Source organism: Tenrec ecaudatus, chromosome 14, assembly GCF_050624435.1.
Source record: "Tenrec ecaudatus isolate mTenEca1 chromosome 14, mTenEca1.hap1, whole genome shotgun sequence".
In the NCBI taxonomy this organism is placed as follows: Eukaryota; Metazoa; Chordata; class Mammalia; order Afrosoricida; family Tenrecidae; genus Tenrec; species Tenrec ecaudatus.
In genome coordinates, this window is record NC_134543.1 from 113,296,247 (window position 1) to 113,323,115 (window position 26,869).

Genomic DNA, 26,869 nt, shown 5'->3' on the forward strand with positions numbered 1-26,869 from the left:
CAAAAAAACAGCTGCCATGGAGTAGAGCCTGACTCTCAGCCAGCCTGCAGGACAGGGCAGAACTGCCCCTGTGGGTGTCCGAGGCTGTAACTCTTGAGGTGCGTAAAACCCTTCTCTTAAAGGGGACTTGGTTTCCATGCTCCTGGTTGATGGGTGCTCCAACAGCTTTCGTGTAATGGAAATGGAAGGAGTCCGGGAAATACTAATAAGAGAGCAAGCAGTAAGACAAAATCAGTGGGCAGGCATTGAAATTGTAACTGAAAAATATTAACTAAACAACTGTAATAATTTGGGTTTTGTTTTTACCGAGACTTTTAAATTGGTTGCCATCCTCTTTGGAGATCAGAATTTTGTGGATAAGTACTACTTTCTCTCTGTAGAATGTTCTTCTATTTCTAGAAAGATTAACCAGGCTTTTGAAAGACCGTATATACTCGTGTATAAACTGAGGTTTTTCAGCACATTTTTAATACACTGTTGTAAAATTGGTGCCTCGGCTGATATTCGGGTTGGCTTATACTCAAGTATATTCGGTAGGCTTCATCATCTGAGTGCATAAGGAGGCCTCTGCGGGCACTGAGCCCCTTACCTTCCCCTTTTCTTCGGTTTTGCCCACTCATCAGCCCCATGGAGCAGTCGTTCAGATTTCTGGTTGGGGCTGGCATCCTGGTTGTTCCTGGTTCCTGATGCTTCTACCTGATGTTCTGCCAAAACTGTATTGTGGCACATGTGGAAGGAGGAGCTGAGCTCGGCTCACGTGTCTGCTGCCTGTCATGAGTCGGATACTATGTGCTGGTCCTTCTGTCGGGAATGCTTCCCCCTCCTAGTGTCCCGGTGGCCCTCACATTCTATTCCCTCCTCCTGTAGAGCGTTGTACAGTACCACTTGGCCAGCCAAGTTTTCTCTAACTTCCCTGCTCATTCCAGCCTTATTGCATTTCTTTCCTCAGCACTTGTGTTCTGATAGCTGCAGAGCGTGCTGATGTGTTTGCTGGTCTTTCCTCTCCTATGAGCTCTGTAGCCAGGTACCGGATGTATGTTTGCTGAATAAATGATGGTACTACTGCCTTATATGAATAAGAACCATTTGAAATTTGTCTGTGGTCTTATATATTATAAATTGATACAGTGTAACAAATTGTACTTTAGTATTCACCATTCAAATGAATATAACCTACTTAATCTCTTTCGTTGAATGTTTAAGCTATGTCTACATTTTTTCCATGACAGAAAACAAAACATACACCCCCCCCCCCCCACCCCGCACTTTCACGTTCCTTTGCAAGTATTTCTCTAGGGAGTATATCTTGCAGGAAAATTGCCAGGTCATAACGTATGCTACCTGTGTTTCAGTTTACTTACTTACAGCACATTGCTCTTTGAGATTCTTTTATCATTTAAATTTCCACTAAGATTGTATGAAAGTTTCTATTTTCCTATGCCCCTCCACAAGCGTTACATAACAAATTAAAATAAAAGTGGTTTTTCCAATCCGAGATGTTAATTTTGTGATGTAATTTGATTTTGTTACCAGTCTAATTAAACACCTTTTCATAGATTTGTTCACCATTCAAGTTCACTCTTTTATAAATTTAGGAGCTTGCCCCGCAGATTTCTCTCATTTGTACTGGTAAATTTTTATCCACTGCATGTTGATGAACTGAAAACCAATCTCAAACCCACTTGCCATCAGTGATTGCAGCTCACAGCTTGACGCTGCAGAGGGTTTTTGAGACGGTAAATCTTTACGGGAGCAGCCAGCCACATCGTTCTCCCTGGGAGCAGCTGGTAGGTGCGATCTCTGACCATGCCATGAGTAGCCCAAGCTTAGCCAAACTCGCCGCCATCGAGTCGATGCGGATGCCTACTCGGCTTCATATAGCTACCCTGGAGTTTCCAAGAGGTAACTTGTTCACAGGAGTAGAAAGGCCCTGTCTTCCTCCTGTAGAGCAGGCCTGGAGGTTTTGAACTGCTGACCTTGTGGACCACAGCCTGGCCACAGCCCGGCACATAACCACTATGCCACCAGGCCCCTCCAGGGCACCTTGATTAATATTTAGTAGTCAAACTAGCTATTCATGTTAGAAGTAGCTCACATACATTCATTCATACAGGCTCTAGACCTAACTCGACCACTAGATTCTTTTTTTTTTAAATCTCTTTATTAGGGGCTCATACAACTCTTATCACAATCCATACATCCATCAATTGTGTAAAGCACATCTGTACATTCATTGCCCTCATCATCCTCAAAACATTTGCTCTCTGCCTAAGCCCCTGGCATCAGCTCCTCATTCCCCCCCCTCCCTACTCCCCCTCTATTATGAACCCTTGATAATTTATAAATCATCATATCTTGCCCTGTCCGACGTCTCCCTTCACCCACTTTTCTTTTGTCCGTCCCCCAGGGAGGAGGTCACATGGAGATCCTTGTAATCAGTTCCCCCTTTCCAACCCACCCTCCCTCCACCCTCCTAGTATTGCCACTCTCCCCACTGGTCCTGAAGGGATCATCCGCTCTGGATTCCCTGTGTTTCCAGTTCCTATCTGTACCAGTGTACATCATCTGGTCTAGCCAGACATGCAAGGTAGAATTGGGATCATGATAGTAGGAGGGAGGAAGCATTTAGGAACTAGAGGAAAGTTGTATGTTTCATCATTGCTACATCGCACCCTGACTGGCTCATCTACTAGATTCTTTAAGGCTCATTAAATTGTATCTTCCATTACACACCAGGTAATATATATTTTTTAATATACAGAATTCTTATTAGGATACTCCCCCACCTGTTTTTTAAAGAAATTTTTATGATTGGGATATAATTCACATATCAAATAATAAATAGTTCTGTCATATTAAGAAGGGTTGTACAGTTACCACCACAGTAATTTTAGACCATCCATCTCTTTATTTGAATTTTTTTTTCTTTCTCATACTCGTTTTTGTTAACTCCTCACCTTCCCCAACCTCCCCTGCCATGTTCTTAGGTAATAATTAATTCAGTTACTGACTATAGATTTACCTCTCTTTGATTTTGTATACTTAAGAAACGTAGAAACAAAACAAAACGCTAACACTGACAAAAGAGAAAAGTTTCAATTGAAAAGAAAGCATACAATATTAGAAAGTGGAACAAATCCAAAATGGGTTGAACAGGGATCAAATGACAAGGTGTTACATTTCACCCACCTGTGTCTGCCACAGTCCACTGGACAGTGTTCTCTGTCCGGTAGAAAGTCTATTCACTGCGTTGGACTATGGGAGGCTTAATCCTTGCAGGGCCACTGGAAATCTATTTTGGGCTCCCATTGCCCTCAGTAGTCTTCTGCAAACTGGGTGTTGAGTACTTAAGCTCTGATGCGGTTCCCACCTCCAGATTTGGATTCTGATATGCAATCCTTGCATCACATGGGGCTGAGGTGAGTGCTTGTGTTGAAATGCACCGTTAAGACCCCAGGTGTTATTCTTTCTGATAGCCACCCTTTCTTCATTACACCTTGCTAGAGCACCCATGGCTTTAGTCATCTCCTCAAGAGGGTGTCGAGTAGGGCCATCTTTACACGATTTTTTGACAGGTAAAATATTTCTCCTGCATAGTAAGTCTGCAGGGTGGTTGTTAATTTGTTAGAGAGCATGCTTATTTATGAATTAGGCATGCCTGTCAGTTGGATACCAGTTGAAAAAACGATGAAGCTGGCTGCGCCCTGACAGATTGACAGTCAGAAACCCTGTAGAGGATCACTTTGGGCTGGAGTTCACGTGGTGGCTGTGGATGGGTTATGTAAAAATACAATGCCAGTAGTAGTTTATTACTAAATGCCTACGTTGTTGGCATTTGCCTTTCATTGTGGTGAATATATATGTAATAAGTGGCTGGCATCCGTGGCATTTTCTAGTGCACTTCCTGCCGTGCTGACTCTGTTTCTTCCTCTCCCCCCTAGGGTGTATCGGAGTAAGATGGATGGTAGCTTTGATTGTGATTGTGGTGAGCTGGAGCCACCTGATCACTAACAGAAGACATCTGCTCACCAGCCAGCTCTTCCTGTGGAAACACACAGCAACAAAGGAAGAAAGGAAGCAAAACCAGAACTAGTGCTCACCAGCACCTTAAGAAAGATGCTGCTCAGGACCAGTCCAACACTGAATGTATCTGCACTGTGAGGAGAATGTTCACCGAAGCCTGTCGTGTGCATATTTATTCACATTTTTGTTAAAGCGTTTAGCACCATCAATCTGAGTGCATAGTATGTCATTTCATTCCGATTGAGTTTCTTGCGTGTTTTCTTTTACAATGTCTGCAGAGTTGCTGCCCCTTCCGTGAACTATGAGTACTGCAGTCCTTTTAATCCTCAGTGCGAGTAGAGCCTTTGAGCTTTCGTTCTAAGGGGAACTCAACGGGCCTGGTTGGTATATGCAATGACCATCAAGGAACCATCTTGCTGTGGAAGCAAGCTCATTTTTCTTCTCCCCTTTTGAGAGCGCTTTCCTTTTGATGCCCGTTTTCTTCCTTGTTTGCACAAGTTCAACAGTGGGAAAGGAAAAGGCAAGAACAGGGGTTTCAAAATGGCAGAGAAATTTGAAAGTCTCATGAACATTCATGGTTTTGACCTGGGCTCTAGGTACATGGACTTGAAGCCATTGGGCTGCGGCGGCAATGGCTTGGTTTTTTGTGCTGTAGACAATGACTGTGACAAAAGAGTAGCCATCAAGAAAATTGTTCTTACTGATCCCCAGAGTATCAAACACGCTCTACGTGAAGTCAAAATTATTAGAAGACTAGACCATGATAACATTGTGAAAGTGTTTGAAATTCTTGGTCCCAGTGGAAGCCAGTTGACCGACGATGTGGGCTCTCTTACGGAGCTGAGCAGTGTGTACATTGTTCAGGAGTACATGGAGACAGACTTGGCGAACGTGCTGGAGCAGGGCCCTTTACTGGAGGAGCATGCCAGGCTTTTCATGTATCAGCTGCTACGGGGGCTCAAGTATATTCACTCCGCAAACGTACTGCACAGAGATCTCAAACCAGCTAATCTTTTCATTAATACTGAAGACTTGGTGCTGAAGATAGGGGACTTTGGCCTTGCACGGATCATGGATCCCCATTATTCCCACAAGGTAAGTGTTGAGATAGGCCTTAAAACTGATAGGCATTGCCAACTAGATGGGCACTTGCATGTCCTTTGTATATGGCGGCAGGATACTTTTGGTCAGTTGTATTAAACCTGGCTAGTTGATCGAGATGCACGCTGTCGCAATCTCCTTGTATTTGAACCGCAAGTGGAATGGGATTCCCAACTAAATGCAAATTTCCAAAGGGGTATGGGTTTAAAAGTGAGATCTGTTTTATCTGGTTGAGATCGAAGTGTGGTCCTACCAGAAGGTGGGTTTTCTCTTTCTGAGTCTGTACTGTTGAGTTATGCCTGTTTTAAGTAAACCTAATTTAATTTGAAAGACACCCTAGAGGGCGAGTGTTTGTCTGCTAACCAGAAAACCATCAGCTGTTCATGGGGAAAAGATGAGGCTTTCTGCTCCCATGAAGATTTACAACCTTGGAAACAAACCCACAGGAGCAGCTCTCCTCTGTCCTGGAGGGTCACTAAGAGTCACAACCCGCTCCACGGCAGTGCGTTCTGACCTGTTTATTTAGGTACTTTCCAGTTTGACATCCAAATCGCTACAAAAATAAAGTTGGTAGTAAGAGTAGCAAAAAGGAGCCATAGCACATAAACTGTACACACGTGTAGCTTTGATGGTCGTGACCCCATCAGCCCGGCTCGTCTTCCCGTGCCGTCGGTGCCGTGGAGTTGATGTGGACTCATGGCGGCCCCACGTGTTACCATAGATCTGCTCTGTAGGGCTTTCTTGACTGCAGACACAATTCGCCCCCCCAACCCCCCTAATTCATTTTACCAACCTTTGTCTTACTGTATGTTGCCTTCTCTTCGCCTTGACTGTAATCTTTAATGGGAGTGGATTACCAGACCGCCTCTCCCGTGGTTCTGCTTGATGTGTTAGGGCCACCAGTCCTCGGTTAGCAGTCAGACCTAAGCCATTCCGATGACCTTGGGGACCACAGCATCAGTCTAAAACAAGCAAACACGTAAATCATTGCCTTCGTACGAAGCATCTCAGATTGTGTCTTAATACTTTAAACATTTTAATGTGAGTACCAAAATGGAATGAATGATTGTATAATTTTTTTATGGGAATCAATGGCTAGAGTATAAAAGTATTAAAGTCGATTGGTTAGAGAATGAGATGGCCAGTCGAACCAGGGACCTTGGGTTGTCAGTGAGGAGGCTGACATGAGTTTATGAATGTCTAGTACTCTCCCCTGCCCTTGGCCCCGCCCCATGACCTGCTCCCAGCTTCGCTTCTGATGTGTGTTTTGAACGCACAGAGTTAGCACTAGATCTTAGGCTTCTTAGTCAGCAGGCTTCATGTGACTGTGGTTGTATGTAATGATACAGCCTGGGGGAGGTTTGACTGCATCCAGCCTCCAAGAATGTCTGAGCTTTGGAAACAGGCTTTAGAAATCAATCGTGTGGTTGTAGGATTCCACAACCGCTGTGTTTTTAGATAAAGATTCGTTAATAAGTCAAGTCTTCTGTGCTGTTCTTTTGCAACGTTGAAGTATGTTTTGCTTTCTCTCTTTAGGGCCATCTTTCTGAAGGATTGGTAACTAAATGGTACAGATCTCCACGTCTCTTACTGTCGCCCAACAACTACACTAAAGCCATTGATATGTGGGCCGCAGGCTGCATCTTTGCTGAAATGCTGACTGGGAAAACCCTCTTTGCAGGTTGGAAAATTAAAAACATGACATGAGGGCAAAAAATAAAGTCCCAAATAATTTTGCATGTCTTTATGAAGTAGGAGCTACGGAAGATTTAGATCAATGGATTATGAACAGGAAAACATAGTATTTGACTTTAAAAAAAGGTCAGGCTTCATCAGCGATCTTCTGATACAGTCAGAACTCTCTGTGTATGAATGCCATCTTCTATGAATAAACGGGGCTTCCTGTTTGACGGATTCCCAGTGCGGATGGGTGGCTCAGCCGGGCTGCATAGTGCTGTCTGAGTTAGTCACTTCCTGGGAGGATTTTTTACTGTGGAAAACCTGACGAGCCTCTCTTGACCATTGCTCATCACCCCTGTTGCTCACACTACCACTTCCTCCTGTCCGACTGCTTGTGGTCCTTCAGAAGCGCCCCACGGGGCTTCCTGCCTCTGGTCACGGTCAGAGCGATGCAGTTCCCCAGGCCCGATCTCTTGGGGAACCCCTGGGTGGGTGCCAGCAGTTGGCCTTCAGGTTTGCAGCTGATCACAAGCCCCCCGCGCCACCCGCTTCTGTTTCCTTTCTCTGTGGTGACTTTGGAACTGAAAACAAAGTTTAAGTGCTGACGAAGTCCCCTTTGCCTGTGGTGCAATATCTAAGACACCATTGCTTCACCCAGGGTCATGAGTGCCTTTGGCTTCCGTGCTTCACATGTATGCCGATGGCCCATTTTGAGTCGTGTTGGTGTGGTGTGTGGTGTGGCTAGCCAGATTGCCCCGGCACCATGTGTTGGGAAGGACTCTACTGTTTTTTTTTCACGCAACTAACTTTCTAGGTTTTTCGCCCGACTGCCTGGGCCTCTTGGATGGACCGTCTTGGAAACACAATGTGCAAATTGTTTTTAGAGATGCTTTTTTGGTGTTTGAGAAATAACGCACTGGCACTTAGGAAAATAACCTCCTGATGGTAGTTTGGCAGAGAAATGGAAGGCAAGTGGTTTTTGGGGGGTTTTTTTGCATGAAAATACCGGTTTTCCCTATTGAATTCTGCCAGCACCTTGTAGTTTCTAGAGCAGGGGTCCTCAGACTATGACCCGCCGAGGACATTTATCCGGCCCGCCGGGTGTTTCCCCCCCCCTTTTGTTTTTTCATTTCAAAATAAGATATGCGCAGTGTGCATAGGAATTTGTTCATAGTTTCTTTTTAAACTGTAGTCCGGCCCTCCAGCGGGTCTGAGGGACAGTGAAGTGGCCCCTGTTTACAAAGTGTGAGCCCCCTGCTCTAGAGGGTTGCTCCGAGGCCCCTCTGATGGCAGTGGGTTTAGCTTGGGATTTAGTCATCTCCAAAAGGCCACTCAGCTTTATTCTCCACATTGGAAGCCAGCTGCTAGGCACACCTCCCGCTCAAGGAACTCCATCGTGTCTTCCGAAGGCAGAAGTATCAAATTGTTTGTGGATGTGTTACAAAGCCCCCACCGCCATGAGTAACAATCGGAGCCCAAAGAAGAGAGGGGAGAGTTGTGACTTAAAGCCATTAGTTGATATCCGCAGTCACATGCAGTGGGCGGGACTCCATCGGGCTCATTCAGACTTTGTTCAACTGTCGCAGTAGAAAGACTCACGAACACTTGAACGGAAGGTAGCATTTTAAGGTTCAAGCTACGTAAACTTTAATTCGCAAGAGCTGTTTGTGAACTGGTGGAAAGATTCAAGTTGTGGTTCTCTTCTTGCTCCTAGAGACTTCATTGGTAAGGCAGAAATCCTTTTTCAAAGCCGCGTGAAGGGAGATCTAGGCGTGCATTCTTCGGTCGAGGCCTCCGCTGAGGGTGGTTAGACGCCAGAACGAAGCCTTCGCGGGCAGTCTTCACGTGGAGTTCTGCCTTTGCAGAAGGGCCCTCGGCTTTCTTCCCAGCAGATTTCTGTCAAGCAGCCAGCTTGTTCCCCTGGTGCTGCTCCACGCAAGCGCAGCCTGTCCACTTGGGCAACGCCTCCTCCCTCCCGACTCCAGTCTTTGCTCCAGCTGTTTCCCTCCCTCCTCCTCTTCCTTTCACTCCAGTGCTCAGTATTCAGACATGGTGTAATTGTTTCAGTCTCTTACAAAATGGAACATTTCCCCCTTGACCCCACATCTTTCGCTGTTAGTACTCTATGAGGGGGTACCCAAAAGAGACCCCAGAATTTCTGTCAAAGCTATTATGTGTTTACCGTACATACTCGTGTATAAGCCAGATTTCCCAGCACATTTTTAATGCAGTTTTTGTGATACAATTAGTTGCCTCGGCTGATACTCGGGTTGGCTTATACTCGAGTCTGTACGGTAAATTTTTTAACAAAACAGCCTTAGCACCTTCAGAGCACTCTCCATTACGCTTAATACATTTGTCAAATCTGTGATTCCATGCTTGGAAACATTTCTCAAACTCATCTGTTTGGATGGCTGACAGCACCTCCCTCGTTTCTTTCTTTACCTCTCTGCGTCATCAAATCACTGTCCTTTCATGTCCCTCTGCATTCATGGAAACAAAAAGAAGTGGCATGGAATGCGGTCAAGTGAGTAAGGTATGTGGGGCGAGAGAGGCATGACTTTTTTTGTGCCAAAAACAGGCACACTGAGATGGCTGTGTGAGCAGGTGCATTGTCATGGTGGCAAAACCAGCCCCACCCCACCCCACCCCCCGCTGCAAATGAGAATTTTTTTGTCTCACAGTGTTATGGAATCTTTTCAGAACTTCTAAATAGAACGCTTGATCAGCAGTCTGACCTGGTGCAACGAACTCCAAATGCACTATCCCCCTCATCACATGTTTTATTTTTGTGGGGGTACCCCCTCGTACTTTTTGCTACCCCTTTTCTTACTCTTCTTAAGAGACTCTGGATGTTTACATCCTCTCTGTATTTCTCCCACCACCACCCCCTGCCCCCAGTGTGCATGAATAAACAGGCCCAGCTTGGGCCTGCCTGGGCAGGGCGAGGGCTGCAGAGTCCCAGGGCAGCAGCTGTGGGGTGGGGTGGGGGGAGCTGCAGTCAGGCAGTGGGGAAGGTGGTCACTGGGCCCAGGTGGTAGGCTTTCATGGAGCTACTGTACTACCACAGGCTCCGAGGTCATCCCCCAGCCACTGGGCTGTGGCTCCGCCGGCCTGTGTCTGCACCATGGCCCCTCACGGAGGTGGGCATGTTTGCAGGAGCCCCAAGGTGTGTGCCTGAGAGCTGGCTCCCGCAGGAGGAGTAGCACACAGCCAGCCAGGGGCCACACCAAGACGGACGTGAGCTGAGCAAGGTCTTCCCTTGTGCCTGGTCCTCTCAGATGATGGGAGAGCCCAGCTCCGGGCCTTGGTCTCCCTTCTTTCCCAGCCGTACTTGCTTTCTGGGGTGCTCTCATTCTCTTCATTCCTTCACGGCCCATTTGCGCGGGGCAGTCCTCAAACTCAACTTCAGCCCCGACTCCTCTCCTTCAAATTTCAGACTCCTACCTAACATTTCCCCGTGAATAGCTTAATGGGCCTCTCAAACGTAACTGAACTTCTACTGCTCCTCCTGGCCTGTGTTCCTCATCTTGGCAAAGGTAAACCAGCTGCTCCATTTTGCAGTTGCACGGGCCAAGATGTTGGCATCGCCCTTGACTTTCATTGTGCAGAGAGGCCCCTTCCTTCAGAATATGTCTGGGATCTTAACTGCTCGCTCTAACCTTTACCTCTACCACCTGGTGCAGTCAGCCATCACATAGCTCCTGGTCGATTGCAGGACCTCTTACCTGCCTTCCTGCTTCAGAACGTTCCACGTAAAGCATGATGGCGCCTGCCTTTTCTCTGCCCCCCACTCTCTAATGGCTTCCCATCCAACGCAGGGCAAAGGGAATGGATCTCACCTCCTTCTGCTTCGCTCCTGCCTGGTCGATCCCCCAGCCACTTGGTGTCTGCTGTCCTTGTCTGTGTCCTTCTTCACACCAAGGCCACTCTGCACACTGGGCCTTTGTATTCATTCCAACACCTTCCCGAAACCGACTTTCTCCATGGGCAGGTGGAAGGTGCGTTCCTCCCTTTCTGTAGATGTCGCCTTCATGTGTAGCTTCTCGGTGAGGCCTTGCCTGGCTGCTCATCCTGTATAAATTAACTCCAGCCCCAGCACTCCCTAGCGTTTGAAGCTGACTCTGTTTTTCTTCTTGGCCTGTGTCATCATTTGTCCCCTTTGACATAGGCTCGCCTTTCTCCGCTGCTCTGTTCCCCAGTGCCTGGGTTAGGACCTTGTTCTCAGTCAACGCTCAAGGAAATCTGAATGTTAGATGGATTTTTTGAAATTGGTAGAAAAGTAAACGGAATGGGGTTTTCTCTTGCTTTGTTGCTAGTGATCCTAAAATTTCCCCCTCTGACTTATTTAATAGTAGTCCCGGATTGGAAGTGCTCACTGAGCCGGACACATGCGGGTTTTGCAACTCAGGTCCAGCCCCTCCTTTTATTAGTGATGCAATAAATTCCCCGAGATGTCGTGTGTTTCCCCTAAACTTGCAGCCAGCTAGTGAGAGAGCCGAAACGAGGCCCCACCCACGTCTCTCAAATCTCAATCCCTTTCTCTCTTCACTGCTCGCTGTTACCATAACAGGCGAGTTGATTCTTTGCGGAAACAAAAGCAGCTAAAATAAATTTATGAGGAATAGGGATAGAGATAGAATCATCTTTTTTTAGCAGATGAGCAATACTTAAGTTAGTGAAACCTACTGACAAGTGATTAATTTAAAACCATACCCCCCTGTGGTCCTTACACCGTCTTTTAAGTCCACTTCCCATTGTTTTCGTGTGTGTTGCCAGGTAGGTAAAGATTGAGGGACTGCTTTTATTCATGTTGCATGCCTTGCTTTTTTGGTCGCAGGTGCACATGAACTTGAACAGATGCAACTGATTCTAGAATCTATTCCTGTTGTCCATGAGGAAGACCGCCAGGAGCTTCTCAACGTCATTCCAGTTTACATTAGAAACGACATGACTGAGCCACACAAACCTTTAACTCAGCTGCTTCCAGGAATTAGTCGAGAAGGTACTGGGAGACAGGAGTATAACTGACATTGGCGTCTGGGTGGGTGGCCGCGTGCACGCGTGGAATATTTTCCCCATGTCTTCTTCCCCCGAATAGCCTTGAGCTACTAAAGTTATGCCTAAGATCTCAACTCTCCCTTCCTCTTCTCTACGTCCTGGTCCTTAGTTTGGGATCTCTTTGTTCCTCTGAACCAGTTTCCCAGACTCCAGAATACGGACTCCTCCTTCCTGGTTCTGACCTCTCTATAGACTGGGTGCCTCTGGGTGGGCGCCCGGGGCGCACATATTGAAGCAGGGGCGCCTACCAAACAAGTGGAGTTCTGTGAGAATGTAAATGCGATTTAGATGTGAGATGTCATCGGGAAAACAAAGGCTTCAGAGCAAGGGAGAAGGGAGTAGGAGGAGCAAAAAGGCATGTGAGTAACTCCACTCATTCACCTGAGCAGAGTAGACGCAGGTGAGGACTCGTAGCTCTGTCTCGCTATCGCCAAGTGTTCTAAAACAGGAAGACGTAGGCTCGGTGCACATCATTAGGTGGGGAATGCTTAGGTTTTTCTTCAACTCCATGATTTTAATGTAGCTTGGGGATAAAGGGGTTTTCCTCATCTAAAGCGTCATATTTATCTAGAACATAGTTATGCAGAGTTTCACATTTACCTGGAACATAGTTACAATTTTACCTAGTACACCCCCAGCTGTCAAGGGGATGGGTGTTATAGTCCTTGAGTGGGAGGTTTTAGATTGAGAGGGAGGTGTGCTGCCTGGCTCCCACCGAGTTCGTATAGGAGACAGAACATGGAGTCTCTACAGGGGATACCACTGTGGAAATTGTCAAGTCCGAAAGGGTGACAATATCATCACGATAGGAACAAAGTGTCTGTTAAAACACTTTATTTTCAAATGTGGTAAAGACATTGAAATTCTGTTTTCATTCACTATCCTATCTTAGTCAAGTTTCTCCTTTTGCCCCCCAAATGTGGATCGTTTCCCCCCTCAAACTGGGCTTCAGTCGAGACTCACCCTTTTAAAAAGGGGCTGTGAAGTCTGGCCCCTGTGCTTTCTCCCCACTGGCGTTGTGTTTTGAAGGGAGCAGCCTTGTACATTGTCCCAAGGCCTGGATCTGATTTTGTTTCCCCGTCTGGTGCTGATTTGTTCTCTTTCCTCATTTTCTATAAGTGGTAAGTTGACTCTAAAGGCCATGTTGATTTCAGTGAGACTTTTTAGTCAGAACCTTTCCTGGGTGAGTAGGCAGACGGTGAGCAGGCAGTCAGGGTCAGTCGGTGTGTCTCAGAGTCTTCTCTGAGAGCAGACCAAGATTCCCCAGTATGAATTTGAAGTAAGTCAGAACTGGAGACGTGGCTCTCTTCAGTGCCGCGTCTGCGGTTAGGGAGCAGAGCAAGGAGACGGTGCAGCCGCTCCTGGCACGGGGGTTGTTAGCGGGTCATAGGCGTGGGAGCGAGCAGGCAGTGCAGTGGCAGGGCAGCCTCCGGGTTGGTGACGTGGTGGGTCAGGCCGGGTAAGGAGCTGTAGGAAGACCTTGCAGACTGATTTAGTGGGAAGAATTAATTGAGGGTATGGATGTCCCACCAGAGCCCTTAAATGACCAGGTGCGGTATGTGAACCCTGCTGGCGTGTGGCTGATGTGAGATAGATAGAAAGAAAGAGAGACAGCTAGCTCATCGACAGGGAGGGAGGGGGGAAAGGACTTATCATATGTCCTAGGACCCTATACTTACATTTAATCTTTATACCTTCACAGTTACATTTTTATTATCTGCATTTGATGCATGAAACGGAAGTTCAGGCCTCGCTAGTCAATCAGTTTAGCGACGGAGTGGCAGAGCTGGGCTTTCCCTAGCTGTTGCCCTGAGGGGATTCCAGGAGCACGGCGCCATAGGACTGGCAGGTGGTCGGGCCTTTCCCCCACACTGCCATGGAGTGGATGCAAACCTTTACGTCAGCAGCCGACTGCAGACTGCGCCCCACAGTGATTGAGACTGCTGTATTAGACCCTCTGGCAAAAACGGCAGCATCCCGTGCTCACCCGAATGGATCTGAGTAGAAAATGCCTTTTCCCCCCTTTTTGTTTACAACTGGCTAGAATGTGAGACTGGGGTGCATTTTAAAGTATTTGCTGTACTCTTTGAGTAAAAACCTGTTTAAAAATCTGTAAACCAGGTAAGTTTGTTTTATTTCTCGGGGAAAGCTCAAATTAACCCATCTTTGAATTGTCTAGTCTTTTAAAAAGATACGGGTCGATGGCCATTCCGGTCGTGTAGCATGAAGTGGCAAGGTCATCCCTTCGTTGCTCCTTTGAGGGACCGAGACGAAAGGTGCCCATCTGCTAAACGGTCTCACCCTTCCTTGTGCAGCACTGGATTTCCTGGAGCAAATCTTGACCTTCAGCCCCATGGACCGGTTAACAGCAGAGGAAGCACTCTCCCACCCGTACATGAGCATCTACGCTTTCCCCACGGACGAGCCAGTCTCAAGCCACCCCTTCCACATTGAAGACGAAGTCGATGACATTCTGCTAATGGATGAGACACACAGTCACATTTACAACTGGGAAAGGTAAGCGCGTTGTCAGTGAACCGCAACACCGTCCGCGGTGCTCTCTAGTAGTACGTGCCAGGGCATGGCAGAGGGCTTAAGACTGAAGTTAGGGTCCTCTGGGTTTCGGCTTCAGTTATTCTTAAGGTCTCTGAATAGGCCTGGTGGGATTGAGAGGGCTGGTATCTAGAACCAGCCCCGGCAGGGAAAGTTGAATGAACGCTGCTTAGAAACATTTTCAAAGTCATCCCGGCATGTTTAGCTAATAAAAGTTAAATGTTCTCGCGAGATCTGAGGATTTGAAGGTCTGGCGTCTGAAATGTTCTAAACTATTGCTTTTATTCAGATGAACATGCATAACTTGCTCAGCCACATCTAATAAGGGATCTGTCCAGTGCCTCGGGTTTGTATCGTATGTGTTGCGGCTAGACATGGCTGTGTTCAGGGAGCCCTGCTGGCATAATGGGTTACCTGTTGGCCAGGCTCTCCGCTGGGAGAAAGGGGTGGCTTTCTACCCCTGTTCACAAATCCCAAGGGGGCATATTTCCACCTCACCTTCTGGCTTTTGCAGGCTTGCCTGTAACCATGGAGGGAGCTTTTTTCTCCTCAGGGGCACGACTTCTGGAAGGCCTTCTTCCCGGCCTGTCTGCCGGGTTCCCGGTACAGTGAAACTTTGTCGGATGCCTGACTGAGGGCAGAGCGCTGCATTTTGTGGCCACACAACGGGTTTTCTCCGGGTGAAACCGCTAAGTAAGACTTGAACCGCGGACGCGTCCACCATCCAGATACTTGTCTGCCGCTGTGATGGAGGCAGATGAAAACGAGGAGGGAGAGAGGACAAGTGTGCAGTGGCCACTGGCCCCGTAAGAAGGGAGGGAGGACTTCAGGGTTTGACACGCGTGTGCAAGCCGAGTTTCCCAGCACATTTTTAATGTGTCTTTTGTCGTTAAAATTAGGTGCCTCGGTTGATATTTGGGGTGGCTTATATTCAAGTATATACGGTCTACACTTCATCGACAGTGACCAAATACTGCCTTTCTTTCTGTGTGGCTCCGTATAGAAACCGATCTTACCCTTCCCTAGATCTGTTTCTGGAAGGCCGGGCAGGCTCGTGGCTCACCCAGCGCGTTCCCATCAAGGGGCTCCGTGAACTGGATTTTGAAACCATGCGCATGGATTCATGCTCCTGTATTCATTTTTTTTCAGGTGCCATGAGTGCCAGTTTTCCGAGCACGACTGGCCCATACACAACAACTTTGATATTGACGAAGTCCAGCTTGATCCAAGAGCTCTGTCTGATGTCACCGATGAGGAAGAAGTACAGGTCGATCCGCGGAAATACCTGGATGGAGATCGTGAGAAGTATCTGGAGGATCCAGCTTTTGATGCCAGTTACTCGGCCGAGTGTTGCTGGCAGGACCCGGATCACCATGAGAACAAGTACTGCGACCTGGAGTGCGGCCACACGTGCAACTACAAGACGAGGGCCTCCTCCTACCTGGACAGCTTGGTTTGGCGAGAGAGTGAAGTCAACCACTACTATGAGCCCAAGCTCATCATCGATCTTTCCAACTGGAAAGAACAAAGCAGAGAGAAATCGGATAAGAGAGGCAAGTCCAAATGTGAGCGGAACGGGCTGGTCAAAGCCCAGATCGCCCTGGAGGAAGCGTCCCAGCAGCTGGCGGAGAAAGAGCGGGAGAAGAGCCAGGGGTTTGATTTCGATTCCTTTATCGCAGGCACCCTTCAGCTTAGTTCACAGCATGAGCCTGCCGCTGTCGTTGATAAATTAAATGACTTGAATAGCTCAGTGTCCCAACTAGAATTGAAAAGCTTGATATCGAAGTCAGTGAGCCGAGAAAAGCAGGAGAAGGGGATGGCCAACCTGGCGCAGTTAGAAGCGTTGTACCAGTCTTCCTGGGATAGCCAGTTTGTGAGCGGCGGGGAGGACTGCTTTCTCCTTAACCAGTTCTGTTGTGAGGTGCGGAAGGATGAACAGGCAGAGAAGGAAAACACGTACACCAGTTACTTGGACAAGTTCTTTAGCAGGAAAGAAGATGCTGAAATGCTCGACCCAGAGCCGGGCGAGGATGGGAAGCTCGGGGGGAGAGGGCACGAGGAGGGCTTTCTCTTTAACAAGCAGCTCGAATCCATAGGCATCCCACAGTTCCACAGTCCAGTGGGGTCCCCACTGAAGTCCATCCAGGCCACACTGACACCGTCGGCGATGAAATCGTCCCCGCAGATCCCTCACAAAACATACAGCAGCATTCTGAAACATCTGAACTAAAATGCTCAGCAGACACTTCTCTGTATTTCTTCATGAAATGGGTTTTGTCTTTTTTTTATTACTAGTGTTTTAAGTCATTTTTTTTTTACTTGAATCAGACGGTATCATCTTAGTCAGAATTTCCTTAGTTATTGGTTTTTACAATTCAGACTTCTTTTCTACACGTGAGACAGTTTTCGTTCTAACGGGCATGTCGTTTGCACACACACCGAGAACAGCAAAGTACTGCAACGCAGGAGGAGACAATGCACTAAAGGGAGCACAGACATCCTCTCCTAGAACAATGCCACCTGTCTGACAGGAAACAAAAATCTTGCCTTGACATTTACACAGTGAGACTGTACATAGCTGCATGGAAAATTCTATTTTTTTTCCTACGACATTTTTCATTCATGAGTATTTTCAAGTTTTTCATACTGTACACATTTCTTAAAACACATGATACCAGCAGCAACTGAAAACGAACGGCGAATTTGGTACCCATGTGTTATCTACCTCAAGGTAACAAGAGTTTGTGGCGAAACATGTCCCCCCCCATAGTGCTTCACAATATGCACTTCGATTTAGCCAGCGTTTATTGTAGTCGGCTCTCCTTAATAAGATTCCTTCACTGTTTATACGTGTTCTGGTATACATTCTTTATAGTGAAGTGTTAATGCATCACATCTTATTTATTTTAGCAAACTTATGTCCCGTATTTAATTATAGAATAAGTTACCTTCGTTGTTGAAATGTATTTGCAGACACACACTCCCCCCACCCAATTCGGCGCTCTGCTTGGTTGCCCACCTCGCTGCATCTCTGAGGTCAGCTTGTCCGCAGGTCGTCCACGTACTCACTTCTGCTCAAGTGGTCATCTTAAGTCAAGTGCTCACTGTGTATAGGAATTTGTATTTTGGAGGTGCTTGATCTATCTACAAAGAAAAATTAGGAATTACTTGATTACAGACGCTCCTAGAAGTCTTAATTGTGTTTATTTTTAAACCAAACCAAACCAAACCTGTAATGTTAGACTTGTGTGCATGGAAGTAACGAAGGTACATCGTTATTGTAGTTTGAAAGTTGTACATAAGACATATTTTGTTTTTACTGAATGATCTATTTCCCCATCCCAAGGCAAGCATGAATAAAATTAGGTTAAATGTAGCATGTGGCATCGTGGTCTCTTAGAAATTTGTTTCATCTATTTTATTTTATGGAATACTGTCTGTATCTTTGGTTACCCTGTTTGAAGAGAAAGGACAAATAAAACATGGCCAGCAAATATGTCTCCTGTTTCACTACTTTGGTCACGAAACTTCTGCTGGATTGAAACCAATGGAAGGGGGACTCTCTCTTCAGTTCTACTCTCCACCGTTTTTGAATGGTAGCTGTATTTAAATTCTGCTAGGCCGAAAGGCTTAGACGAGTCTTTGTCTCCACACAGAAATCCCCTGGTTGACTTAGCTTCACACGTTTGAATGGGGTAACTAACGCCTTGGTCTGTTACTCGTCTGTTCTATAGAATGGTGGGGCAGCTGTGAACTCCCAGTCCTGGCCTCCCTCCACAGGGCCCCTTTCCTCCGCCTCAGAGAGCGCCCATCCAAATCGGAAATCAGCCTCTTCAGGTTTTCATTGTCCACGTCCAAGTCAATTCTTTTCATGTTTCTAGACTTTTCTCAAGGAACCATTGATTGGTTTCAATATATATATATATGTATTTTAAGTACTGATATTTTCTGGCTGATCAAGACCTCTATTAGACTTGGTGCATTTCAACATTAGGTCTGTTTGCCTGGAGAAGGCAAGCTCTGAGGTTTCGTCAGGAGAGCTTGACCTGTGGGGAGAGAAGCGTGGGAGGCATTTGAGAGCTGGGCAGGCTGCGGTGTGGGCATCGGGCATGTGGGAGGCCAGGGAAGTGGGGGGGGGCTGCACTCTTGTCAGAGCCCTTTCTGCTAAAACAGATTGTTCTGAAAATGAGTCCCTTTGAAATGCAGAAGACTGGACCCAGGAGGAGAGGCCTAGGACTCCCTACTGGGAAATTTGTAATCTGTTTAGCTCCTCATTTGGGCAGTTTCATGACTGCATAAACGGTCTGCCTTCTCTTAGTATGTAGGACTTAACCTTTTTCCATCAAATAAAGAATTAGAATGTAAATCCTTTGAATCCCTGCCTATAAAATAATGCCTGGTCTTGGTGGGCCCAAACCAGGTATTACGTTGTCAAATCGCTTTCCAGTAAAAACCAGATAAACTTATCTCCCCCCAACTGCCAGAATGTAAATGCTTTCCTCTGCTAATAAAGACGAAGTGCTTAACAAAGAAAGGGGAAAAAATTAAATCAGGGCCTGGGGCCATGGTTTGGGTTCTACGAAGGCTTCCTGAGATAAGACTAAAGGTGACCGGGAAAAGGACATGAACTCTGTTAATGGGCAATGAACTGTCAACACCAAGGCATGACCTATTTTTTTTTTCTTTAAAGAAAGCTTTTTTTCCAATGATCTCTTGAGTTAGCGTTGCAGCTGTCACACAACTTTCAGACTTGGGGACAACTTGTGCCATTCAGTTGGCCACCCTTCTGACCAAAGGGCCCAGGTTCATGCTTTTCATGAGAGATTGCTGACGCTTAAGTTGTTGGCTAAGTTTGGACAGAGAACCGACCCTTCCACTTCCTTTTCTGATTGTTATTTAAAATGAGCTTTGGAGCCTACAGGAAAAGTGTGTGGGGGTGATCTTTAAGAACCCCTCCGCACCACCTTGTTGGATCAGCTGGTCTACAGTTGACTCGAAGCTCACAAACACCCACAGCTGAAATGGAAACTCTTCCTTCTCAGAGACGCTTGCCTGAATTTGGTTTGGGGGTCCCAGGTGTAGTTTTAAAATGTCAGGAGGCAGAATTGTATTCGTTACTTAAATTCTCAACACAACTCTGACCCATCCCACGGGGTCCTCTACCTTATTTGCACGCAGCCACCCGGTCATCTGTGGGAGTTACAAAGGCTACGTACGGCTGATGTCACATCACCATAGACTCGTGTCCCAAGTGGTGCCCGGTGGTAGCCTTGGCAGGAGGAGGCCCATTCCTTTAGACCCACCCATTCGTCCACGTTCTTAGCCAGTGGCAGCATGTCCTAACACCTGGGATCGCTTTTCCAGAAACCCGAGAGCCTGAAAACGATGGTGGGTGACCTCTGCCCCCCACAGGTCCCTCAAAAGGTTACAAGTGACGTCGAGGTGGTTTCAACATTGCACGCCTACAAACCCCTTGGCCATGATCATTCTGAACGGGTGAGAGTCAGTATCTAGAAGCAGAACTGGTGGGTCACCGAGAAGGTGTCTGCAAGTCGGAGATGTGTATTCTCTTCCCATTGGCCCCGATGCACACTGCCACCCCAGTGCACGCGAGTTCCCGCTGATGCACAGCCTCCCAAACGAGAAGCCACGTCTTACCCACTTAGTCGTCTTACCAACTTGCTGTGGTCGCCTTACTTCCCAGTAGGGCCGTCTGATTCCCAACAATGGCAGGCAGGCAGGCAGACGTGGCTCCGCCAGACGGATCCTTAGGCAGTCACCGATGATGAGGGAGCCCTTGTTGAGTAGTTCCTCTTGCTCACTGTAGCTTAGGAGCAGGTGAAGTCTCAAAGACTGGGCCAGCGGCGCTGCCATTCATGCTGCAGTTCACAAAGGGGAGCGTGAAGCAGCAAATGATGCTTTCAACATTCAAACCCAGGAAGCCAGTGCTTTTGAGTCCAGGTTAAAAACCCGTGCAGCGTGACCCCATATGCAAATAATCTAAGTGTCCCTTTCCCCATAGGGTGTGTTGTTCGGGTGCCGTGGAGCTGGCCCTGACTCAGCAACCCTGTCTAGACCAGGACGATGCACTACCCCGTCCGGCACCGTCCTCACAATTGTTCTCTGCGAGCTCCTGGGAGCAGCCACCGCAACATACTACTCCCCCGGAGGGTCTTGCTCTGCTTTGCTAACCCAATTGGGCCTCTGCGAGTCAGAACCGACTCCATGGCAGTGAGCGGAGAGACTTTACCAAGCATGATGTCTTCTCCAAGAACTGATCTCTCCAAAGTATTGAGGCCAAGTCTTGCCACCCTCGCTTCTAAGGAGCATTTTGGTTGTACTTCTTCCAAGATAGATTTCTTTGTTCTTCATAGGACTTTCAATAGTCTTTGCCAGCATCATAATTCAAAAGCACATTTCATTTGTGGGCTGGTTGTCCAGTTCATAGATGAAACCATTCAGTCAGTTCCTAATCGGAGCCCTTTCTGCTCCAATCTACTATGGAAATCAGCTCCATCCTGGTATGGCTCTCCCACATATAAGATAGCCCTGTGTCCGTTCTGGCTAACTTTGCTCAGCATTCACATCTAGAATCAGAATCGCTCATGAAAAGAATCTGGGTAGAGCAGAAAGAGGATGGAACAGGAAGTGAGAGCTGGGAATTCTAGACCCAGTTTTACCATCAAGTTTCAGTTAGCAATATGGGCTCACGTTCTTTATCCAAATGGGACATAGTTCTTGAGTGCCAGCAGTCAGTCAACGAGGGACAACTTCGGAACAGAACGGTGCCTTGTCCAATTCTAACCCGACAGTTACCATGGCAAACCCTTGCCGTATGCATGGCTTATCGATCTTATTTCTACAATCACTATATTGAAGGAGAGGCGCGAATGTGCCCTGTACATCGATTGAGAATGACATTGTGTGCTCAGTGCACCTGGTCAGGTGCCTGGTGGAAGAAAAGGCAAGCGTGTTGGAAGCCCAGGGTTTCTTTCTGAAAGAGCAGTGTGCCTGCCTGTGGCTCGTGCCCTCCTAGGCCCTGGCTGGTAAGGGATCTTTGTGAGCGCCCCCACGTTGCTATGTAACCGCCTCCCAGAGCTGGGAGCATTGTCTCAGTTATAGACCAGAGGCCTGCTGATCAAATTCCACTGAACCCGTGCATGTGTATCTCCCGTGCCCTTGTGTATCGCAGTTCCACACCTAGCTAAGGAGACTACTGACCTTTTACTCGATTTGCCAGCATCTAATGTCTTAGCTACTTGTGGGAACACATACACACACACACACACACACACACAACCAAAAAACATGGTCATCTGCACCACCTGGCAGGCAACTTGAAAATAGGGCAGAAGCCAGGTAAGCTAGTGTGTCAGCAGTTGGGTGAGGGGAGCTTCTGGTGCTAGATTGGAGCTGCTGCTCCAGGTTTTCCTGGTTCAAACTCCAGCCCAAGCCTGTTGCTTCATGCTCAGTTTAAACCACTACCTTGGATCACGCCTGTACACTTGGACTCTGCTTGTACCTGTGCTCGCCACACCCACACCCACCTGGTGTGAACCTCAGAGCTGACTCCAGCTGCCTGTTGAGACATTGAACCGTTCCCTATTGCTCAGTGCTTAAGCACACACCGTTCAGCGTCAGACCTGAACTAAGTTTAAAGGTGCGTTCTGCCTGCTGGCCCCATGGCCTTGTGCAGGTTATTCAACCTCTGTTTCCTCATTTGTAAAATAGAGCAAAGCGTATTGTAAGGGCTGACTGAGGTGCTGTACACAAAGCCTTTTAGCGAAATACTGCCACGGACTCAATGCTGACTCAGAGCGACCCCCTGTGGGTCTGTTTACGGGAGTAGAAATCCATCTTTCTCCCGAGGAGGAGCTGCTGGTGGTCTTGACCTGCCAACCATGTGGACCACAGCCCAACTCAGAACCACTACACCACCAGGGCTAGACCAGCTACTTAATGAATTAGTGTCGCTGTGGCCCTCTTTCATTTGCCCTCAGCTCTCCCAAGGCTGACTGAAACTCTGAACTTGACTTTGCTTTAGTACAAGATCCATTCCTAAATGTTCCTTTGAGATAGTTTATTAAATAGAATTTGGAGATAAGTTGGAACAGATGCATACAGTTCTTATTTAGACTTAGTTTAGAGCGAGAAAAACAGTGCTTTGAACCGGTTCACTCCGGTTCAACTCCCTGCTGAGAATTTGCCTTTCCACGCTAATCGTACTGAATCAGAATCTTCAGTTTAACAAGATCCCCACATGATGCTGATTCAGTATATCTGGGGTGAAAATACAAATTCTCAGCAGGGAGTCCAACTGGAATAAATCCGTTCCAAGACCCGAAAAAACCTATAGGCCTTTCTCAAGGGTTCAAAGCTGCACACAAGGCAGGTAAAGGTGATCGGCATGAAGCATGTATGGAGAGTCACAGTCGGTTTGGCTGGTTTTCAAAGTGAGGGCAAATTTACATCCTCTTAAAGGGCAAGTACACATTGTCCAGCATTCAGACACTGGTAACCCAAGGACTGCAGGTATGCTATTCTCTGTCTAGGTACCTCAACTTCTGGCCTTGACCTACAACTTTCTGCTGTAGCCATTAAAACAAAACAAAGCAAAACAAATAAAAACTCACGGCCTTCCAGTTGATGCTGACTCATAGAGACCCCGTAGGGCAGGGTAGAGCTGCCCCTGTGAGTTTCTGAGACTAATTCTTTGTGGGAGTAGAAAGCCCCGTCTTTCTCCCTCAAACGGACTGGTGCTTTCGAACTGCTGACCTTGCAGTTAGCAGCCCAACGCGTAACCACCAGGGCTCCGGCCATACTACCCACAAGTTCCACCCAACTCAGGACCCCGTCTTTTGATTGCCCCTCTTTCCTGAGCCATTTCAGCATGGGCAGCTCTCAGACCCTTAAAGACTAGACAGTTCATGTCCACCCCTGTGTCTGCTATGAGTAATCTTCATGACTTTTTATTCTGGAATGCAAGCCTTCATGTGGAAAACAAAGGACTTGGACTCATTTTATACTCCTTTCTCTGAAAGCCCTCATCCATCCAATCCGTGAACGACTCCCGTGACAGTTTCTTGGAGATTGATTCCGACTCACATCAATCCCATAAGGACAGAGTAGGGTTTCCAAGATGATGGATCGTCACGGGAGCAGACAGCCTCATCTTTCTCCTGCAGAGCAATTGGTGGGTTTGAACCGCTAAACTTGAGGTTAGCAGTTCAACTTAACCCACTGTACCATGAGATCTTTGGCAAACTGCTACTTATTAAAAGTGCAAATGATTTCCCTCTTCAGATTAAGTCAATGTCTTGACCCAGGCCTACAAGGTACTCAAGAGCTCTGCTGGTACAAGGAGTACGTGTTAGGCTGCTAACCAAAGAGTCAGCAGTTCGAAACCACCAGGGAGGAAGGTGAGGTTTTATGCTCCGGCAAAGATCCACAGCCTTAGAAAGCCACAGAGCCAGGCTACTCTGTCCTGTGGTTCACCAGGTACCTCCTGGCCTCCCCTCCATGACTCTCTGGAGTGCCCACAGCTGCAGCCATGCTTTGCACACTTCCCGGAAGTGCCCACTCTCCTCTTTCCCTGGCAAGCTGCCCAGAGAGCTATCTGTCACTCTCCCTTGCTTGTTCGATGTCTCTGCTTAAGGGACATTCCACGCGGGGCCTCGCATATAACATAACACGCATCCTCATTCCTTACGCTTCTGCCTGCTCCGTCTTTTTCCCACAGTGCTTCCACCACGACCACAGGAGGTCTTTTCCTGTCTTCCTTCTCTTCCTCCGCTTAGGATGCAAGCTCTTTGGAGCAAGGCTGTTACCTGCCTTGCTCTCGGTGGCAGCCCCAGTTCCACACGCAAGGTTTGGCACATTGTAAACACCTGCTATTTGGTGAGCGAATGAAGGCTTGATGGGAAAGGATGGCTCTCTAAATTCTTGCCGATTCCATGGAACTCGGGAGCGGCGAGGCCCTGTGGACTGTTCCGGGCTAGGCTTATCAGTCTTGGGTGAAGTTATGATACCCATAGGTCTCCATCTTTCTGCAGGCAGGAGGTCTGTAGCTTTGGGACTCCTGACGGGTGAGCCCCCAGAGCCCCCCAGCTCTAAATGACAGTCACGAGCACAGCTTCACGTCCAGCGCAGTGGGGCGCAGCGGGGTTTCATGGTCCTTAATTATATCGTCCACTGTGGGGGCCGTTCAGGTCGACAGCTGTATCGCTCCTGATTCAGCTGTTTGACTGTTCTCCCTGCTGGAAGGACTACGTGTCAGGATGACACAGCATGTTTACGACCCAGTCCAAACAGCGCAAGGAGGGGTGTTTTTTAACTGCGGCTTCCCTGTTTCTGTTCACCATAACCCTGTCAAACTTGCAGGCCTGGATTATGGGTTTAGTCAGGGATCTTTGGCTACAGACTCCATCACGTGCTGACCTTCCCATACACCAAGGGAAATTCATAAGGATGCAATCAAGGGTGACTCACGGAGCCCAAAGACTGGGGCTTGGGCCGAACAGAACCAGGTGAGAGGGCACCAGGCACCCAAGGAGAACTGAACTTCTCACTTTGTCCTCTCTCTGTACAGACCCAGGGAGCGCCATGCTCTGTACAGGCCCCTGTCCCCCCCACTCCCTCCCCCCCTTCTTTCTTTCTCGCAGGTTTATGAGCATATCATTCACATATCATACAATTCAATAATTCAAAGAGTTGCACAACCATCACCACTATCAATTTCAGTCATTCTTTTTTCATCAATTGCCCTTCCTGGTCCAAATGGCTAGCGGAAGATGGCCGCTCACAGCTCCTACTTCATACATAAACTAGTTTTCCTCTCTGCCCACTCGCCGCTCTCTTTCTTTCTCTCAGTTCAGTTTCTCTAAAAGAAAACCCTGTTGGCCCACCCCTTGTCCAATTGTCTGCAGCCCTGTGGCCAGCGGCCAGGAGCTGGATTACACTGAGGAAATGTGGCTGCTAGGCATCAGCCTTTGTTGGTGGGGAGTAGAGGTCAGGTAAGAGTGTCACTGTTATTGGCAGTCCCCAAACGTATGTACCTGCAACGCACAGGTTATCCTTTTTCTTTTATCTTTAACCAGCTGCCAACAATTCTGGAGGACCCTGCTTCTCCTACTGGATACACTAGGATTCTGCAGACATTGATTCTACTGGCTTGTCTCTCGTTGGGCTCCACAGGACAGTTTATAACTTCATCAATGGACATCCCTTGAGTTGTACAGTATTTGATGGATTTTTGTGTGTGGATGAAACAGCATTTCATCCACATGTCAATCAAAAATTCAATCATAATTCAAATCTTGAGATTTGTTGATAGAAATGATGGACATATAACAACCCCTCCCCACAGGGGTCAAATAACAGAGATGTGGGTGAAGGGAGACAGTAGATGGTGTAAGATATGAAAATAATAATAATAATATATCATTTAAAAATCATTTTATTGGGGGCTCATACAGTGCTAATCACAATCATACATATATCCATTGTGTCAAGCACATTTGTACATTTGTTACCATCATCATTCTCAAAACATTTACTTTCTACTTGTAACCTTAATATCAGCTCCTCATTTTGCCCCCTCCCTGCCCACTACAACCTCCCTCATGAACCCTTCCTAATTTCTAAGTTATTATTTTGTCATATCTTACACTCTCTGACGTCTCCCTTCACCCACTTTTCTATTGTCCATCCCCCAGGGAGAAGTTTATATGTAGGCCCGTGTAATCATTCACTCTTTCTACCCTACCTTACCTCCACCCTTCAGGTATTGCCACTCTCACCACTGGTCCTGAAGGGATCATCTGTCTTGGATTCCCTGTGTTTCCAGTTTCTATCTGTACCAATGTACATCCTCTGGTCTAGCCAGATTTGTTAGGTAGAATTGGGATCATGATAGGGGGTGGGGAGGAAGCATTTACGAACTAGAGGAAAGTTGTATGTTTCATCCTTGCTACCCTGCACCCTGACTGGCTCATCTCCCTGCAATCCTTCAGTAAGGGGGTGTCCAGTTGCCTACAGATGAGCTTTGGGTCTCCACTCTGCACTCACCCTCATTTACAATGATATGATTTTTTGTTCTTTGATGCCTGATACCTGATCCCTTCGACACCTCGTGGTCACACAGGCTGGTGTGCTTCTTCCATGTTGGCTTTGTTTCTTCTGAGCTAGATGGCCGGTTATTTATCTTCAAGCCTTTAAGACCCCAGATGCTATATCTTTTGATAGCCGGGCACCATCAGCTTTCTTCACCACATTTGTTTATGCACACATTTGTCTTCAGTGATCAAATCGGGAAGGTGGGCACTCACTGATATGATTTTTAGTTCTTTGATGTCTGATACCTGGACCCTTCTAAATCTCATGGTCACACAGGCTGGTGTGCTTCTTCCATGTGGGCTTTGATGCTTCTGAGCTAGTTGGCTGCTTGTTTACC

At 47.4% G+C, this 26,869-nt stretch overlaps 1 protein-coding gene across 2 annotated transcripts in view; it reads left to right on the plus strand.

Moving 5' to 3' along the window:
* The window catches only part of MAPK6 (mitogen-activated protein kinase 6), a 28,548-nt gene extending 10,636 nt beyond the window's left edge, over positions 1-17,912 (plus strand). For both annotated transcript variants that reach the window (XM_075531898.1, XM_075531899.1), the window contains exons 2-6: positions 3,942-5,118; positions 6,661-6,805; positions 11,645-11,809; positions 14,181-14,382; positions 15,568-17,912. In XM_075531898.1, coding sequence (XP_075388013.1) covers positions 4,564-5,118; positions 6,661-6,805; positions 11,645-11,809; positions 14,181-14,382; positions 15,568-16,648 — 2,148 coding nt within the window. In that variant the 5' untranslated portion in view covers positions 3,942-4,563 and the 3' untranslated portion in view covers positions 16,649-17,912. The remainder of the gene's footprint in view (positions 1-3,941; positions 5,119-6,660; positions 6,806-11,644; positions 11,810-14,180; positions 14,383-15,567) is intronic.
* The last annotated feature ends 8,957 nt before the right edge of the window (positions 17,913-26,869 follow it).